At 41.9% G+C, this 18,559-nt stretch overlaps 1 protein-coding gene across 1 annotated transcript; it reads right to left on the reverse strand.

Annotated features, from left to right (window-relative positions):
• Positions 1-677: 677 nt before the first annotated feature.
• On the reverse strand, positions 678-13,216 carry LOC109196964 (NACHT, LRR and PYD domains-containing protein 12-like). The gene is made up of 6 exons (XM_019351678.2): positions 13,140-13,216; positions 12,835-13,011; positions 9,230-9,406; positions 3,689-3,862; positions 1,408-1,584; positions 678-828 (listed from the first exon to the last, which is right to left on the reverse strand). The coding sequence occupies exons 1-6, from the start codon at positions 13,214-13,216 to the stop codon at positions 813-815; spliced, it is 798 nt and encodes a 265-aa protein (XP_019207223.1). The 3' UTR covers positions 678-812.
• Between the last annotated feature and the right edge of the window lie 5,343 nt (positions 13,217-18,559).

Consider the following 18,559-nt stretch of genomic DNA (forward strand, 5'->3'; position numbering starts at 1 on the left):
TCACTTCCCTCCCTCTTTTTAAGTCCAGACTCAAAACTCACCTTTTCCCAATAGCCTATTCCACATAAACCTTTACACCCTGCTACTTTAATTTATTATATTTACTTGCTTTACATTTTATCCTTATAATTTTGTAAATTGTTATGTTTGTTGTTGTTATTGCTTGTGTACAATGTCCTTGAGTATTTTGAAAGGCGCTTTCTTAAAAAAAATGTATTATTATTATTATTATTATTATTAAAAGCAGGAAAAGATTAAGTCCAAGTCATTCCTTTGATTCCAATCAGCACATTTATTGATCATTAGGATCCACATTAAACATTAAGCAGTGATTCATCCACTGAGGCTCCAACTGCACAGACACATGAAAACATGATATTTATCTTATAAAAACATGCTGTTTATTATTCAGAGGTGTTTGAAAGCCTTTCCAGGTGAGTTTGATCCAGGAGGGTCTGAAGCCAGAGTCAGACAGAGACTGTGCAGAGACTGTAGAAGGACAGAGCAGCAGCAGAGCAGTCCAGATACACTGATGATCCTCTGTCAGATCCAGAGGGATACACAGGGATGATGCTGGACTCTACATTGTGTCTGACAGTGGAGCTGTTCTCAGAGCAGTTCACTCTGCAGCACTGACAGTCATCTGCACTTCTTCTCATTCCTCTGTCAGTCACTGCTGGATGAAGCTCTCCACTCCACCTCCCAGTAACATGGCCCAGTCAGAGCGTCTCTACACACAAGCTGCTGCTGCTTCAACCTCTCTGGATCATCAGGACACAGCTGCTCCTCTTTCAGCACACACACCATCCTGTTTACAAATAGCCCCACCTGCAGAAAGAAGAAAGAAGAGCAGAGGAGATAAACGAGTGTTTCCAGAGACTCTTCATCAGCTGTCAGTCAGTGATGCAGCACATCCAGTATAAAGAGCAGCAGGGACTTCAGTGCTGGGACTGTACTATGACTCATTGTTGCTTCACTTTTTCTAATCTTTGGATTTTTATTGAAGTTGATGAAAATGTTTTTCACTCTTAGTTTGAGTTTGGACTTTCATTCATTAGAAGAACCTTGGTGTGTCCACTCTGAGCTCTGTAGGAACCCCAACAACAAGCCCAACAATCCAGATGGACGGTTCCAGCTGTTAACTGGAGGAATTCCATCCAAACATCTGCTCTCACTAAATTCTTCCTCACCTACAGACTGTGTTCTTCACTGCTTTAAACTTGGAAATGAATGCAGTCATTGGTCTGCGTGCTGCTTTGTTCAGAGAGCTGATTGGCTGTTTTCCTTCTCACAGCTTCACTGAGAAGCTGCAGCGCTACAGGAAACACTGGATCTTTGTTTCATACTGACTGTGTTTAGTACAATACTGCTGACAGCACCATCCACTCATTCCAACACTCTACTTACCAGAGAGTCTCCAGTCTGCAGTCTGGACTCTTCTTGAGATCAGACAGCTGCTTCACATCTCGATGTTTCAGGCTGTAGTTCCCTCTCAGGTCCAGCTTTCTCAGATGGGAGGGGTTGGACTTCAGTGCTGCTGCCAGATAATCACAGCTGATCTCTGAAAAACCACAGTTTTCCAATCTGTATAAAGAATGAAAGATGTAAGTTTATCAGACAAAGTGGAAGCTTGAAATCATTCAGTGTTTCATAATCTGTTCCGAGCTGAAGAAGGTTCAGAATGTAGAAGTTTAGAAAATGGAAACTCCAAACAGCTGAAGCCAACAGGAAGCAGCTTCAAACAGGAAACTGTGCACAGTTTCAGACTATATGCCCGATGAAGCCAGTTTGATTTTGGAGATTTTATTCTCTGTTCTATGACTAAGTCCTTGAATCACCTCTTCCAGTTTGTCCAACAAAAAAGACTAAGTATTGGAAATGTGTTGTGGCTCCATTAGGGGAGCTTCTAAATGTGATGTGATGGCCCCTCTGGGACTGAGGAGAGCTCAAACTGAGCACAAAGTTGTTCCAGTCTGTACCAAAGACTATTTACTGGAACTGAGGGACTGCACCACCTGGGACATTTTACTCACTTAGATCATCGATTTTTACTTACATTTCTTTCTGGGAAAAATGGGGATTACTTTGAAAACAGGAACAATTTTCCCCGATAAGCAGCCCTGGATTAGTAAATCAGTCAAACATGTTCTCAGTCAGAAGAAGCTGTCTTGTTATGAGGGATAGAAGAAAAAGATTGAGGCACATAAACTTGTTCAAAGAGAGATAAAGCAGCTAAAATCAGGACTAAAGGTAAACCAGACGATGAGCTGAATAAATGACACTCAAGGCTGGCTTGGAATGGAATGAAGTCCATGGTGGGGATGCAGAACAAGGACAAAAGATGACTGTGATGCTGAATAAGCAGAAGAGTTGGACTCAGTTGATTTCACCTTTGATATCATTTCAATGAAGAGCTTTGTGATTTTAGGAAAGCTGGTAGCTCTGAGAGTCACACTGATGAGGTGTTTGTGTGTAAATGTCTTAGTGGGACCAAAGAGAGAAAAAGCCCTGGTCCTGATGCTGTGGGAGGGAAATGATTGAAGTGTGCTGTGAGGAACTGACTGGGAGATTTTCACACATTTTCCAGTCCTCCTTGGAACAACAGGAAGTTCCCAGTATATGGAAACAAAGGTTAAGTGTCCTATGGCACTCAGTGATGATGGTCCTTTGGCCCCACCCCCTCCACCTCTTTTTAAAGGAACTAACTGTAATATGAAGCTTCAAATAAAACTAAGACTTCCTCCACTAGGTGGCAGTCTCTGACGTGAACGTGTAAAGTGTTAGTGTAGTTGGCCTGTAGTCAGAAACAGCAAAATGCAGAATTTGGGCTGAAATTGGGAGAAGTGGTTAGCACTAGTGCCTTTAAGCAAGAAGGTTGTAGGTTGAAGCTTGTTGGTCAGCTGGGCCTTTCTGTGAAGGTTGGACGTTCTCCCACAGTCCAATGAAATGCTGCTTAGGTTCATTGGTGCTTCTAAATTGGCTGTAGGTGTGGACGTGAGAGAGTGCTTCTCTGTCTCTCTCTTTTGGCCCAGTGGTGGACTGCTCACCTGTGCTGGTGGACCATGCCTGTTATTAGCCTGCTATTAGCATCATCAAACAGAAAACTGATAGAAACTAACAGAGTTGATAAAGATTAAAGAGAAATGTGATGATTTAAAGCCTTTGAAGTGCTTCAGATAATCTCTGTCCACTTCTGTCCACTCATTCATTCATGTAAGCTTCTAATCCAGCTTTGATCTTCACAGTCTGCTTTATGAAACTCATTCTAACCCTGAATGTCAGAGTGTTCCATCTCTTTTCCCATCATTCATGCTGGCAGTGGAGGAGATTTGGATGTTGGACTGTGTTTTCGAAGATGTGTGTATGTTTTTTGTTGGACTGCTGTCTGTAAAGCAAACGACCATTTTGGTTTGGATTTCAGAGTCAGACAGACTTTAAGGTGGAATAAAGAGTTTTAGAGTTTCACAGTGAATTATCCAGTGGCATTTTTTTCTTCTTCTTTGAAGGTTTGAAATGTGAACATTGTTGTGCTACAGTCAATGTACGAAACTAGAAAAGAAGAAAACAGACTTTACCATGAGGATCCTCAGTTTGGATCAGTATAATATCAGCCTGATGTCTGCAGTTTAGTGTCAGCACAACTTTGACATCATATTCATCTCAGCACAACTAAAACATGCTGACTGACCTCAGAGATTCAAGTCCACATCCTGGACTCTCTAGAAAACCACACAGATGCTTCACTCCTGTATCCTGCAGGTTGTTCTCACTCAGGTCCAGCTCTCTCAGATGGGAGGGGTTGGACTTCAGTGCTGCTGCCAGATAATCACAGCTGATCTCTGAAAAACCACAGTCCCCCAACCTGTTTAAAGAATGAAAGATGTAAGTTTATTAGACAAAGTGTGTGCTTCAAATCATTCAATGTCTCATTATCAGTTCAGAGCTGAAGAAGGTTCCGAATGAAGTAGTTTAGAAAATAGAAACGTCAAATAGCTGATGCCAACAGGAAGCAGCTTCAAACAGGAAACTGTGCAGAGTTTTCCGACTATAAGCCTTGAAGCAGCCAGTTTGATTTTGGAGATTTGAATCTCTGTTCTGTGACTAAGTCCTTGAATCATGTCTTCCAGCTTTTCCAACAAGACAGACAAAGTATTGGACGTGTGTTGTGGCACCATTAGGGGAGCGTCTGAATGTGATGTGACAGCCCCTCTGGGTCTTTCAGATCACAATACTGAAGAGAGCTCAAACTGGGCACACAGTTGTTCCAGTCTGTATCAAAGACTCTATACTGGAACTGAGGGACTGCTTTCACTGTACCCACTGGGACTTTTTAAAGGCTCATGTTCTCACTTAGATCATCGATTTCTACTAACATTTCTTTCTGGGAAAAATGGGGATTACTTTAAAAACAGGAACTATGTTCACCAATAAGCAGCCCTGGATAAGTAAATCAGTCAAACATGTTCTCAGTCAGAAGAAGCTGTCTTGTTATGAGGGATAGAAGAAAAAGATTGAGGCACATAAACTTGTTCAAAGAGAGATAAAGCAGCTAAAATCAGGTCTAAAAGTAAAGCAGAGGATGAGCTGAATAAAGGACACTCAAGGCTGGCTTGGAAAGAAATGAAGTCCATGGTGGGGATGCAGAACAAGGACAAAAGATGAATGTGATGTCGAATCAGTAGAGGACTTGGACTCATTTGATTCCAGCTTTGATATCATTGATTTCAATGAAATATGACATTTATATCACTAAATTATTATGAGCCATTTTTAATCTTTTACTTGGGACAGAACAGATTTCAAAGAAGAGCTTTGTGATTGTAGCAAAGGGCTGGTAGGCTCGGAGAGTCACACTGATGAGGTGTTTGTGTGGAAATGTCTTAGTGGGATCAAAGAGAGAAAAAGCCCTGGTCCTGATGCTGTGGGAGGGAAGTGGTTGAAGTGTGCTCTAAGGAACTGACTGGGAGATTTTCACACATTTTCCAGTCGTCTTTGACACAACAAGAAGTTCCCAGCATATGGAAACAAAGGTTAAGTGTCCTATGGCACTCAGTGATGATGGTCCTTTGGCCCCACCCCCTCCACCTCTTTTTAAAGAAACTAACTGTAATCTGAAGCTTCAAATAAAACTAAGACTTCCTCCACTAGGTGGGAGTGTGTGGTGAGAAAGTGTTAGTGTAGTTGGCCTGTAGTCAGAAACAGCAAAATGCAGAATTTGGGCTGAAATTGGGAGAAGTGGTTAGCACTAGTGCCTTTAAGCAAGAAGGTTGTAGGTTGAAGTTTTTTGGTCAACTGGGCCTTTCTGTGAAGGTTGTATGTTCTCCCACAGTCCAATGAAATGCTGCTTAGGTTCATTGGTGCTTCTAAATTGGCTGTAGGCAGTGTTGGGAAGGTTACTTTTAAAATGTATTCCATTACAGAATACTGAATACATGCCCCAAAATGTATTCTGTAACGTATTCCGTTACGTTACTCAATGAGTGTAACGTATTCTGAATACTTTGGATTACTTAATATATTATCATGCTGTTTACAACTACGTGAATGTACTATTGCTGTGATTTATTACTGTTACTGAAGGTCCGCGGCTCCGAACCGTAGTAAAGGGACCTCGGGCTAATACAGTGGGTTCCGTGTAGCCGAAAAATAGCTTTACTTTGTTGTCTGGGTCAACTTTGCTTGCCAGAGACAGAGAGAGGCGTTGAAAGGCTGCTCCAACGGAACTCATTTTTTCCGGAGGAAAACACGAACACAGTGTACAGTTGAGTCTTAATAGCTTACTTACAGCTGGGCTCGTCAGGCACTCTTCTTGGCTGCAGTGGTTATTAGGGCCCGAGCACAAAAGTGCGAAGGCCCTATTGTATCTGCTCTGTTTCTTCTTCTTCTTCTTCTTCTTCTTATTATTATTATTATTATTATTATTATTATTTCGGCAAATGAATTGGCCTTTTGAGGGCCTAAACATGCTCAAAAACTCATGAAATTTTGCACACGCGTCAGGTCTGGTGAAAATTTACGTATTTTAATGTCCGTAGACATGTCCAGGGAAAATTGGCTCAGTAGCGCCACCTAGAAAAATGAGAAACGCGAGCCCCCGAGATGGGTATGACCTACATGTATAAAACTCGGAACACATATCTAACGTTCGGAGACACACAAAAAAGTCTATTATGGCCATGTCCTAAACCCAACAGGAAGTCCGCCATTTGGAAGTGAAGGTGACATTTTGGCTCTAATTTTGCCATTTCCATGCCTCGAACTTTTGCGAACTCCTCATTGGAATTTCATCGTACAAGCTTCATATTTGGTCAGTGTCAACTACACACCTGGGCCATGTTAAATTGCGGAGCTTTTGAGTTTTCGGGTTACTGTGAGGCCGTGGCGCCACGGCGAATTTCGATGACTCGCCATGAAAATCTTATTGCCTCTCGTTCTGTCATACATTGTCCGACCTTGACCAAAGTGGACACATATGATAAGGCTCCACCCCTGAACATATTTCAACTGCCATATTTGACATCAGGGACAGCGCCACCTAGTGGGAACAGGAAATGTCATGTTTTACACTTTGGGGTACAGTATTGTAATGGGTGACATCTGCAGCCTCAAATTTCTCCAGGAAAGCCTTAAGGAGTTGGTCTTGGGTTACAGAGAAAACTGTGAGTTTTCGCTGAAGGGTGTGACCCCAGCAGCATGGCGAACATTGAGGTCTCGCCATGAAGAAACAAATTAGTGTAACTCAATGAAATCCAATCTGATCAGTACCAGATTTTACAGGGATGATGTCAGACCCGCCCTGAACAGATTGATATGCCCATTGTCAGGAATACGTAGAGCACCACCTAGTGGCACCAGGAAATGTCATGTCTTTCATTTTGTTGTACTGATTTTCACAGGTTCATCGTGGCCACCTCAAAAGCGGTGAATATCACCATCAGTCCCTCTTGATGCTTCAGTGAGAAAATTGTGACTATAAACTGAACGGCGCACCCTGGTGGCAGCGCAGTTCACCATGAAAGATGAAGTGGCTTTTGAGGGGCTTGAAAAGTTTAAAAAGTCTTGAAATTTGGCGCACAGCTCTAATGTGATGAGGGATTTCTTTTTATATGTTCATTTTCCTTGAACAGCGCAAAATGGCTCCACAGCGCCCCCTACAAAATTTCAAAACAACAGCCCCTGCTCTGTGTTTTATGTATGAGTTTGAAACCTGGCAAGCTTATTGGAGATATCAAGATGTACAAAAAAGTCTCTTGGAGCAATATCCCAAATCCAACAGGAAGTCAGCCATTTTAAAATTAATGTGTAAATTTGGCGACATTTTCCCCTCTTTTCAGGCCTCATACTTTGACGAACTCCTCCAAGGGATTTCATTAGATTTACGCGATCTCCTGTGTGTGGAATCTAAAGACCTTTGTGATGTTAAATTGCGAAGCTTTTTACGTTCAGGGAAACGGGGTGGTCATGGCGGCACGTGGAGTTTCAATCACTCGCCAAAAAGCAGTAACCTGCTGTCGCTCAAAAACACAATGTCCAATCTCTCCCAAAGGTCACAGGCGTGATGAGACTCGAGCTCGGAAATGTTTGTTATGCCATTTGTCAGTAATGGTTAGAGCGCCACCTAGTGGGACGACTATAATAATGGTTGAATGAGATGAAATTTTAGCTGGTGGTTAAATGCATGAATTCCATCAATGTGACATCAGATCGGAAGCGCTGGTTTTAGGTGTTGGGCTTGGCTCGACGCGCCGGGGGTGCAAGGGCCCTCATATCGCTGCTTGCAGCTTTAATTATTATTATATTTACATGCTTCCAGCTCCCGTTTTTGCTCCGTGACAGCTCGGACTTTTCCTTTCTCTCCCTCCCTCGCTCACAGACGCATAACGTGTATGGCAGTCCATTCTCCCTGCAGCACGGACTACACTGCCCATGAGGCTACATTCTTTAGGGCCATGCCTGTAGCATTCTGCCTTTTAGCTTAGCACAACAACAACAAAAGCGCTCTCTCACCCAGGAAACACGCAGAGAGAGAGCGTCACCCTGTAACCATGGCAACCGTAACGCTGCCGCCTGGAACAACAGAACATAGCTGTCAAACAAACCCAAACAATCCTGACCCGCGACAATATGAAACAGGAAAGTACCGCCGTGTAATCCATTTATTTCAACAAAGTAACTGTATTCTGAATACCACCTTTTTAAACGGTAAGTGTAACGGAATACAGTTACTCATATTTTGTATTCTAAATACGTAACGGCGGTACATGTATTCCGTTACTCCCCAACACTGGCTGTAGGTGTGGATGTGAGAGAGTCCTTCCCTGTCTCTCTCTGTTGGCCCTGTGATGGACTGCTCACCTGTGCAGGTGTACCACGCCTCTTGCCCTATGACAGCTAGGGCACAGGCTCCAGCCCTGTGAGCCTCAGCTGAATATAGCAAAAATTATTCACAGATGGTCTGAAATTCACCAGTTAGCAATTTGGTAGATAGCTATGACATGCTAATCCCATCCAGCAGCTGTATTCGAACTGTGAGCTGATCCCTGCTGAGCCAAAGCACCGGCACTTTTTAATATACAAATGACAACCTTTAATCGAAACCTATTGGGCAGCATCTTATTAGCCTGCTGTTAGCTTCATTCCACAGAAAACTGAGAGAAACTAACAGAGTTGATAAAGAATAAAGAGAAATGTGCTGATTTAAAGCCTTTGAAGTGCTTCAGATGATCTCTGTCCACTTCTGTCCACTCATTCATTCATGTAAGCTTCTAATGCAGCTTTGATCTTCACAGTCTGCTTCATGAAACTCATTCTAACCCTGAATGTCAGAGTGTTCCTCCTTCTCTTTCCCATCATGCTGGCAGTGGAGGAGATTTGGATGTTGGACTGTGTTTTGGATGATGTGTGTATGTTTGTGTTGGACTGCTGTCTTTAAAGCAAACGGACATTTTGGTTTGGATTTCAGTGTCAGACAGACTTTAAGGTGGAATAAAGAGTTTTAGAGTTTCACAGTGAATTATCCAGTGGAGGATTTTTCTTCTTCTTTGAAGGTTTGAAATGTGAACATTGTTGTGCTTCAGTCAATGGACCAAACCAGAGCAGAAGAAAACAGACTTTACCATGAAGATCCTCAGTGTGGATCAGTATAATATCAGCCTGATGTCTGCAGTTTAGTGTCAGCATAACTTTGACATCATATTTTTCTCAGCACAACTAAAACATGGTGACTGACCTCAGAGTTTCAAGGCCACATCCTGGACTCTCCAGAAAACCACACAGCTGCTTCACTCCTGAATCCTGCAGGTTGTAGTTGTCACTCAGGTCCAGCTTTTTCAGATGGTAGGGGTTGGACTTCAGTGCTGCTGCCAGATAATCACAGCTGATCTTCAACAAATCACAGCTCTTCAATCTGTATAAAGAATGAAAGATGTAAGTTTATCAGACAAAGTATGAGCTTGAAATCATTCAGTGTTTCATAATCAGTTCAGAGCCGAAGAAGGTTCAGAATGTAGAAGTTTAGAAAATGGAAACTCCAAACAGCTGAAGCTGTTTTCAGGCTTTATGCCCTGATGCAGCCAGTTTGATTTTGGAGATTTGAATCTCTGTTTTGTGACTAAGTCCTTGAATCATCTCTCCCATTTTGTCCAACAGAAAAGACTAAGAATTGGACATGAGTTGTGGCTCCATTAGGGGAGCTTCTAAATGTGGGTCTGTCAGATCACAGCACTGAAGAGAGCTCAAACTGGGCACACAGTTGTTCCAGTCTGTACCAAAGACTATTTACTGGAACTGAGGGACTGCTTTAACTGCACCAACTGGGACTTTTTAAAGGCTCATGTTCTCACTTAGATAATCGATTTCTACTTATATTTTTTTCTGAGAAAAATGGGGATTACTTTGAAAATAGGAACAATTTTCCCCGATAAGCAGCCCTGGATTAGTAAATCAGTCAAACATGTTCTCAGTCAGAAGAAGCTGTCTTGTTATGAGGGATAGAAGAAAAAGATTGAGGCACATAAACTTGTTCAAAGAGAGATAAAGCAGCTAAAATCAGGTCTAAAGGTAAAGCAGAGGATGAGCTGAATAAAGGACACTCAAGGCTGGCTTGGAATGGAATGAAGTCCATGGTGGGGATGCAGAACAAGGACAAAAGATGAATGTGATGCTGAATCAGCAGAAGAGTTGGAATCAGTTGATTTCAGCTTTGATATGATTGATTTTATACTATTATAACTGCGTGTTGGATACAGTGTGTATGTTAACGCAGGTCAACAGCAAGCCAAACTCAATTTTCATGAGCCAGGAAACTGAGCGTCTTGCTCCTTTATTACGGTCTTCTCGACAGCTTACAATCTTTTACAATTGTGGCTTGAATAGCTCGATGAAAGTGCTGAGTGAAAAGCCATTGCTTTCGATGGTGTATATAAAGGTTCAGGCCACAGGAGATGAAGTTTAAACACAGAAAGGCAGTTTTTCGGTACAATGTTTTTTCCAAACTGACTGCAGCTTCTGCTTCCCACAATGCATTGTGAACACAGATTACTCTTTCAAAATAAGATACAGAAAAACTAATGCTGAATGTATAGAACATATTTTTAACTAAATGACTCTCTTTTTTAACATAAATTACCACAGATGAAATATGATATTTATATCACTAAATTATTATGAGCCATTTTTAATCTTTTACTTGGGACAGAACAGATTTCAAAAAAGAGCTTTGTGATTGTAGCAAAGGGCTGGTAGCTCTGAGGGTCACACTGATGAGGTGTTTGTGTGGAAATGTCTTAGTGGGATCAAAGAGAGAAAAAGCCCTGGTCCTGATGCTGTGGGAGGGAAATGACTGAAGTGTGCTGTGAGGAACTGACTGGGAGATTTTCACACATTTTCCAGTCCTCCTTGGAATGAAGTTCCCAGTATATGGAAACAAAGGTTAAGTGTCCTATGGCACTCAGTGATGATGGTCCTTTGGCCCCACCCCCTCCACCTCTTTTTTAAAGGAACTAACTGTAATCTGAACCTTCAAATAAAACTAAGACTTCCTCCACTAGGTGGCAGTGTCTGATGAGAAAGTGTTAGTGGAGCTGGCCTGGAGTCAGAAACAGGAAATTGCAGGATTTGGGCTGAAATGGGGAAAAGTGGTTAGCACTAGTGCCTTATAGCAAGAAGGTTGTAGGTTGAAGCTTGTTGGTCAGCTGGGCCTTTCTGTGGAGGTTGGATGTTCTCCCACAGTCCAATGAAATGCTGCTTAGGTTAAAACGTCTTGATGCATTCTCAATCATCCAGGAAAGTAAATCTCCAAAAGTTGAATCTGTTCATCTGGACGTAGCGTTTTGTGGGAGAAACGTTTCGTCACTCATCTAAGTGACTTCTTCAGTCTCAGCTGACTGCAGGTTTCCCCAAACCTTATAAACAGTACATTTGCATAATGACTGAAACCAGCCCACTGAAGGAACAATGGGCTGTGAGGTCAGTTCCTTAATCATAATTATGCAAATTCCCATGACCATTGATCAACAATCACTGACCAAAACCCACTGATCAAAGAACACTGATCAATGGCCATGAGTACCATTCACAGAGAGTTGGGGAATGGCTGCAATCACAGCATTGTAAGATGCTGTGATTCAACTTTTGGAGAAATGCTGCTTAGGTTCATTGGTGCTTCTAAATTGGCTGTAGGTGTGGATGTGAGAGAGTGCTTCCCTGTCTCTCTCTGTTGGCCCTGTGATGGACTGCTCACCTGTGCAGGTGTACCACGCCTCTTGCCCTATGACAGCTAGGGCACAGGCTGCAGCCCTGTGAGCCTAAGCTGAATAAACACTTAGCAAAAATGATCCATAGATGGATCATTTTTGCTAAGATATAATCTCTCCAGCGCGTCCGGGGCAGACCCAGGACGTGCTGGAGAGATTATATCTCTCGGCTGGCCTGGGAACGCCTTGGTGTTCCCCCGGATGAGCTGGAGGAGGTAGCTGGGGAGAGGGAGGTCTGGGCTTCTCTGCTTAGGTTGCTGCCCCCGCGACCCGACCTCGGATAAAGCGGATGAGGATGGATGGATAGATGGTCTGAAGTTCCCCAGTTAGCAGTTTGGTAGCTAGCTATGACATGCTAATCCCATCCAGCAGCTGTATTCTACATGTAAGCTGATCCCTGCTGAGCCAAAGCACTTTTTCATATACAAATGACAACCTTTAATCGAAAACTATTGGTCAGCATCTTGTTAGCCTGCTGTTAGCTTCATTCCACAGAAAACTGAGAGAAACTAACAGAGTTGATAAAGATTAAAGAGAAATGTGCTGATTTAAAGCCTTTGAAGTGCTTCAGATGATCTCTGTCCACTTCTGTCCACTCATTCATTCATGTAAGCTTCTAATGCAGCTTTGATCTTCACAGTCTGCTTCATGAAACTCATTCTAACCCTGAATGTCAGAGTGTTCCTCCTTCTCTTTCCCATCATTCATGCTGGCAGTGGAGGAGATTTGGATGTTGGACTGTGTTTTGGATGATGTGTGTATGTTTGTGTTGGACTGCTGTCTGTAAAGCAAACGGACATTTTGGTTTGGATTTCAGTGTCAGACAGACTTTAAGGTGGAATGAAGAGTTTGAGAGTTTCACAGTGAATTATCCAGTGGAGGATTTTTCTTCTTCTTTGAAGGTTTGAAATGTGAACATTGTGCTACAGTCAATGGACGAAACTAGAAAAGAAGAAAACAGACTTTACCATGAAGATCCTCAGTGTGGATCAGTATAATATCAGCCTGATATCTGCAGTTTAGTGTCAGCACAACTTTCACATCATATTCATCTCATCACAACTAAAACATAATGACTGACCTCAGAGTTTCAAGTCCACATCCTGGACTCTCCAGAAAACCACACAGATGCTTCACTCCTGAATCCTGCAGCTTGTTGTTCTCACTCAGGTCCAGCTCTCTCAGATGGGAGGGGTTGGACTTCAGCGCTGCTGCCAGATAATCACAGCTGATCTCTGACAAACCACAGCTCCACAATCTATATAAAGAATGAAAGATGTAAGTTTATTAAACAAAGTGTGAGCTTGAAACGTTCGAGGAAACTTTCTTATTTCCACACTGATGAAAGCATCATGTTTTGATTTAATGTTGTTTTCATCAAGTCACACTGTGAAACTGTGCTGAGCCACAGCTGAACCAGCATCCCTGTACAGCAGACACTTACAGCACTTGGCTGCTTCCATTGAACCCTCTGCACAGAGCTTCAGTTTCCTCTTCAGGTCCCAAAGTGCAGAACAACAAGGTTTCAAACAACTTCGTTCCAGCAGCATCAGCCACAGAAATGCAGAGAGAATCCTTTGGATCTCTTGGTTGTGTTGTATGATTCTGTGTTTGCATATCTGGTGTCTGTGTTACTTTGTGAGGATGGATACCTCATCTACTGCAGCTCCAGATAAACAAGCTGGACCTAAACCTGGTAGCTTCACTTAGAAGACACTTGTGATGAGAATGTGTGAGAAGTTTTGTGCAGACAAGTGTGGATTTAGAGTCTGGGACAAGCTCTCCACAGTCTTTGTGGAGATCCACATTCTGCATACTGCCTGTGAGAAGCTGCAGACATTTCTCCTCCAAATCCACTGAGCAGCTGCTCGTGGTGGTATTAGCTTCATGTGTGCGTGTTAGCATTAAGCCTCGGTGACACTCTGCTGTGGACACAGTCACGGACAGCTGGACGCGTGATGGACGAGTCATCCTTCCTGTTAAACTTCTTTGAGATGAGCTCAAAGCTGCTGCTTGGGGCGTATGCACAGCTGGTTATTGTTGTGGAAATGTTCTGCAGATGAGTCCACGCACTCAGAACAAAGCTCAGTGTGGATGACGCTGTGCACGCTCCAATGCTGATTGGTTGGAAAGTGGGCGGGAGCAGGGAAGAGAGCGACAGCAGCGTTCATCAGAAAAATGCAGGATCAAATCTTGTAAATTAATACACAGAATTTAGCCATCTAAAAAATTATCTTAAAAGCAGATTCAAATTAGACATTGATACAAGCTGTAGCTTTTGTAAAACTTCCAAGGAATCTACTATAGATCTTTTTTGGTTTTGTAAACTTGTGCAAGATTTTTGGCAGAGTTTATGTGTTTTTATCTCAGAAAATGTATTTAAAGGATTTGTACTGTTTTGGAAATATGTTTTATTTGGTCTACACAAAAACCAAAGACAATTCGACTTTGATAACAGATTAACTTGTTAATTTTAATGGCTAAATTTCATATTCACAAGTCCAAATGTTTAGGAAGACATCCCTCTTTTTATGTATTCCCCTTTGAACTTGTACAGTATCTTAATTCAATTAAGAACTCCGCTAACCCAAAAGCTTTAGAAACTATGGGTGGTTGTGAAAAAATCAAGACCTTTCAATCACTTTATTCTTTGGCTTGATCAGTTACTTTTCCCCTTAGCATAATTATTTTGTAGGTTCTGAATATTGTTCATTTATTTGTTTGTCTATGGCAGTGGTTCCCAAACTTTTTTTGCTGGGCCCCCCTTGTTTAACAAGAAAAATGTTCGCGCCCCCCGTCCCCCGCGCGTGCACGCGCGCACGCACACGCACAAACACATCCTTCAACCACACACACCCATATTTTGCTCCATTGCGGTTTATTTCACACCTCAAACATTTATTAAACAATTAAGCAAATACAAATAATCTGCAATAAATTACAGGTAGTAAGAAAATAAAAAAAAACAACTCTTTTACGCTCCGTCCGCACCTACACGGGTATTTTTGAACGCGCAGCTGTTTCGGGCACATGTAAACGGCGTATCGAATCACCGAGAACGGAGATTTTTTAAAACTCCTTTTTTTTGCGTTTACGTGTGGACAAGGAATACAGAGTTTGTCACGCAATGTCAAAGGTATGTGCCTTTTTCACGTCACACTGTGCGCCACGTTATTGTTTACATGAGGTGAATGGCAGATAGAGACAAAATACTGTTAATCTGACTCTGCAGGTTTTACACGCTTACATATACAGGCCATTACTGTCCCTGCATTTAGAAAGGCAGAGGCATCACGGTGTAATTATTTTACATGTAGTTGTTTTTTTTCCTGTGTAATAATGTTCAACATTGCTATCAATACATTTTTCAAAAAAACCCTCTACAAAATGGGTTCAAAAACATAAACAACTGTGGGATACTGTTTGCCCGTGATTTGAACAGCCCAGCGCTGCTCCCGATGCAGGGAAAACTAATTCTGCAGGGAGACCTACCTCAGCACTTGTGCAGGTGAAGCCAAAGGGAAGATATGCTTCACCATATTTTCTAGTCTTTGGCTTAGAATGAAGTTGGTTTGGAAACATATTCAGCGATGCTTCATCTCCTGCTTTGCGTTTGTGTGGGCGCCCCGTGCTATATTGTCCAAGCCTTGTTTTTGTTTTTGTTTTTGTTTTTTTTCCCTTTTCATGCTGCGCCCCCCCCTGCAATAGCTCTGCGCCCCCCCTAGGGGGCGGGCCCCACACTTTGGGAACCACTGGTCTATGGTATGCAGTTTTTTTTGTAAGTTCAACACCATTAATGTGTCTAATTCTATTTTGTATTGTACTGATGTTTAAATAAAGGTTTGAATTTTACAAAAAAGTATGATCAAAGAAGAAGAGCACGAGAAGCTCAGATGGAGGCTACAGTGGACACTTTTTAATTGTTTTAACACAAACTTTCACTTCAGCTTCACCAACAATGGCATAAGCAGAGCAGCCCACTCACTGCATGGCTGTGACAGCGCCCCCTGGTGACTAAACCACTACAACATGTAGACGGCTGTCTGCTGCTCATTTCTTTGCCACCATCACAGGAGCTCTTTATCGTGTTCTTCACTCTCATTGGTTCTTTGTCTGCTTGTTTTTTAGAACAGTAGTCATTGTGATTGTTAAAAGAAGACAATCAGCTGTGACTAAATGTAGCTCCTACAGCAGTGATGGGAATAACTACTGAAGCAAATCCAGTATCAAAGCTCAGGAATCAGCAGCTTCCACCTCGTTTTCTTTGAACAACTATTTTTAGCTGCTGTGTTTTTGTGTGTAGCCCTGGCTATATAAGTAGCTCATTTATTTAAATAGTTCATTTATATTCATAGTTAATTGCCAATGTTTACTGTCAACAAGGATGTATACAAATGCCTGTAAGGTATGTGATGTGTGTCAGTTAAATGCACAAACTTTTTATTTGTATTTTGAGGTTTATGTCATTATTTTTTATATGGTATTGATATGTACTACAGCTCCAGTGAACCCTGAAGTAGAGTGGTTGGGAGTATGTGGGGAGCCGTGTGCACTCTGCAGGAAGGAGAAGGGTCTGGCTGCAGCCACTGGGGAGCGCCATATTGGGACCTACACACTACCCGGAAACACGTGACCTCCACAGTAACCAGAAACACGTGACCTCCACAGTAGGCAGAAATACGTTCCTGTGTGGATCATCGACTGTGGAAACCTTGAAAGTGGATCGTAAAGGTTGGGACAGAGTCTTTCATGTATAAATTTGCCATTAATTATTATATAATTCTAGAAATCATCTCGTTTGCTAACCCTGATTACGTTGCCACTTTGTTAGCGTTACAACAACTGCCATTCCCCTGAGGTATCTAAACTTTCAAAGTTTCAAATGTATTTGATTTTTGCTTGTTATTGAACAAATTCACTTCACTACTTTTCACTATCTGTAACATCAATGCACATTGTTCCATTTACTGCATATTGCACATTATTCATGTCTCTCATTCCACCTGCAAAAACATTGTAAAGGTCGTCACAAAGAGGTTTATATATTTATAAATACTAATATTCTCTATTCCATTCTGTTCTGCTTTTTTATTGCCTAGATTTTAGTTAGCCTTTGTTAAATTGTCTTATATATGTCAATAGATATGTATGTCACAAATAAAAGTGTCTAAATTATGTTTTTGTAAAGAATTTTCTCCCCAAATCTCTTACATGCTAACTGTAACGTGTTATTTCTGCTAAAACCTGAACTTAAATGTGTATATGGTGTTTATCTGATTTTCTCTCTGTTTTAGATGCACATATCAATTTGGAATTCTGCCTCCAAGCCAGAATTGCAGGAATGCAGTAAATAAGTTGATTGATCATTAATAAATAAAGCTGGTCAAATCCATCACGTGGACACATGTGATTGTGTATTGTAGTATTGATCCCAATGCTGGTATTAGTACTGGATCAATAACACTGGATGAATGCGTTCAGCATGGAGCCCCTGAGCTGTGTTACAGACATGAATGACTCAGACCACGAGTTGGCTGTTTCACTGCCCTCTGTGCCCCACTTTCAGCCCTACTGTCAGGGCAAAGATTGAGGAGCAAATAAATGGACACATTAAAAATGCTTTGCCTTTCAAAGGTATGTTGGTATTAAATATACCTCATAGTTAAAGTTATAAATATGCTCTTCTTTTCAGCACCTCTGCAGTCTCTTTGTTGACTTAAAAGTTGCTTTTCACATTGTACAGTTCAGTGCATTCATCAGCAAGAGAAAAAAGTGTTTTCATTAAATATTTTTTTTTTCCTGTTCACATTTCTTGACAGCTCGTGTGATCCACACCATTTTGCTTTTATTATTGAGGATGGCTTGGATATTTTTGTTAATATGTACAATCTGATTGTTAGATAAACTGATTGCATTCTATACAACTACATTTAAATTACATGTTGGTTTTTTCTTTTTTTCTCTCTTACAGACAAAATGATATGCCGGTGCACTTTCACTGCCCTGTCTGTAACATGTAGTGATGTGCAATACCACTGATTTTCTTTCCGATCCGATACCAAGTAATACTCAGGGTGGTACCGACGATACTGATCCGATACCGATACTTTGTACAAAAACTTATTTTATTTATTGTATCTCAAATTATTGCGTCATAATGATTACAGGACATCAGATTACTTGTTCTTATCACTAAATAATAAAGAGTTCATCATATAGAAATAAAAAAACTGAAGTTGTGCGCTATTTGAACACGTTTCCTGCCTGCAGCACTAAAGGACTCCGTGAGAGACGTCTGCCTCGCCCTAGCACCACCTGTCCCTGTCCTCCTCTTCAGTTCATCTCAACATACGCTCATCATATTCTGTGATATGATTTACTCTGAGGTGTTTGACAAGGTTAGTGATGTTGCTACAACCATACATGCCAACCCTCCCGATTTTTCCGGGAGAATCCCGATTTTCAGTGCCCCTCCCGAAAATCTCCCGGAGCCACCATTCTCCGGAATTTCTCCCGAATTTCAATTCAATTCAATTCAATTTTATTTATATAGCGCCAAATCACAACAAAAGTCGCCTCAAGGCGACAGCAACACTCATCTGCTTCAGCCCTGCTCCCATCCTCATCCTCACCTGGTTCCTGCACCGCTCCACTCACTGTAACGGAGCACGATGTCAGACGTGTGCTCCTAGCAGTGAACCCCAGGAAGGCGGCCGGTCCAGACGGAGTACCTGGCAAGGTACTAAGAGCATGCGCACACCAGCTCACCCTCATCTTCACCAGACTCTTCAACCTCTCACTGGATC

Source organism: Oreochromis niloticus, linkage group LG3, assembly GCF_001858045.2.
Source record: "Oreochromis niloticus isolate F11D_XX linkage group LG3, O_niloticus_UMD_NMBU, whole genome shotgun sequence".
Taxonomy (NCBI): Eukaryota; Metazoa; Chordata; class Actinopteri; order Cichliformes; family Cichlidae; genus Oreochromis; species Oreochromis niloticus.

Bases quoted from the DNA above. Each gene is read 5' to 3' on its own strand.
- LOC109196964 (XM_019351678.2), bottom strand. From the start codon at position 13,216: ATGGAAGCAGCCAAGTGCTGTAAGTGTCTGCTGTACAGGGATGCTGGT. The intron at 9,407-12,834 runs GTCAGTCATTAT...TTCTTTATACAG, and splicing joins TGTGGACTTGAAACTCTGAG to ATTGAAGAGCTGTGATTTGT. The intron at 1,585-3,688 runs GTCAGTCAGCAT...TTCTTTATACAG, and splicing joins TGTGGACTTGAATCTCTGAG to ATTGGAAAACTGTGGTTTTT.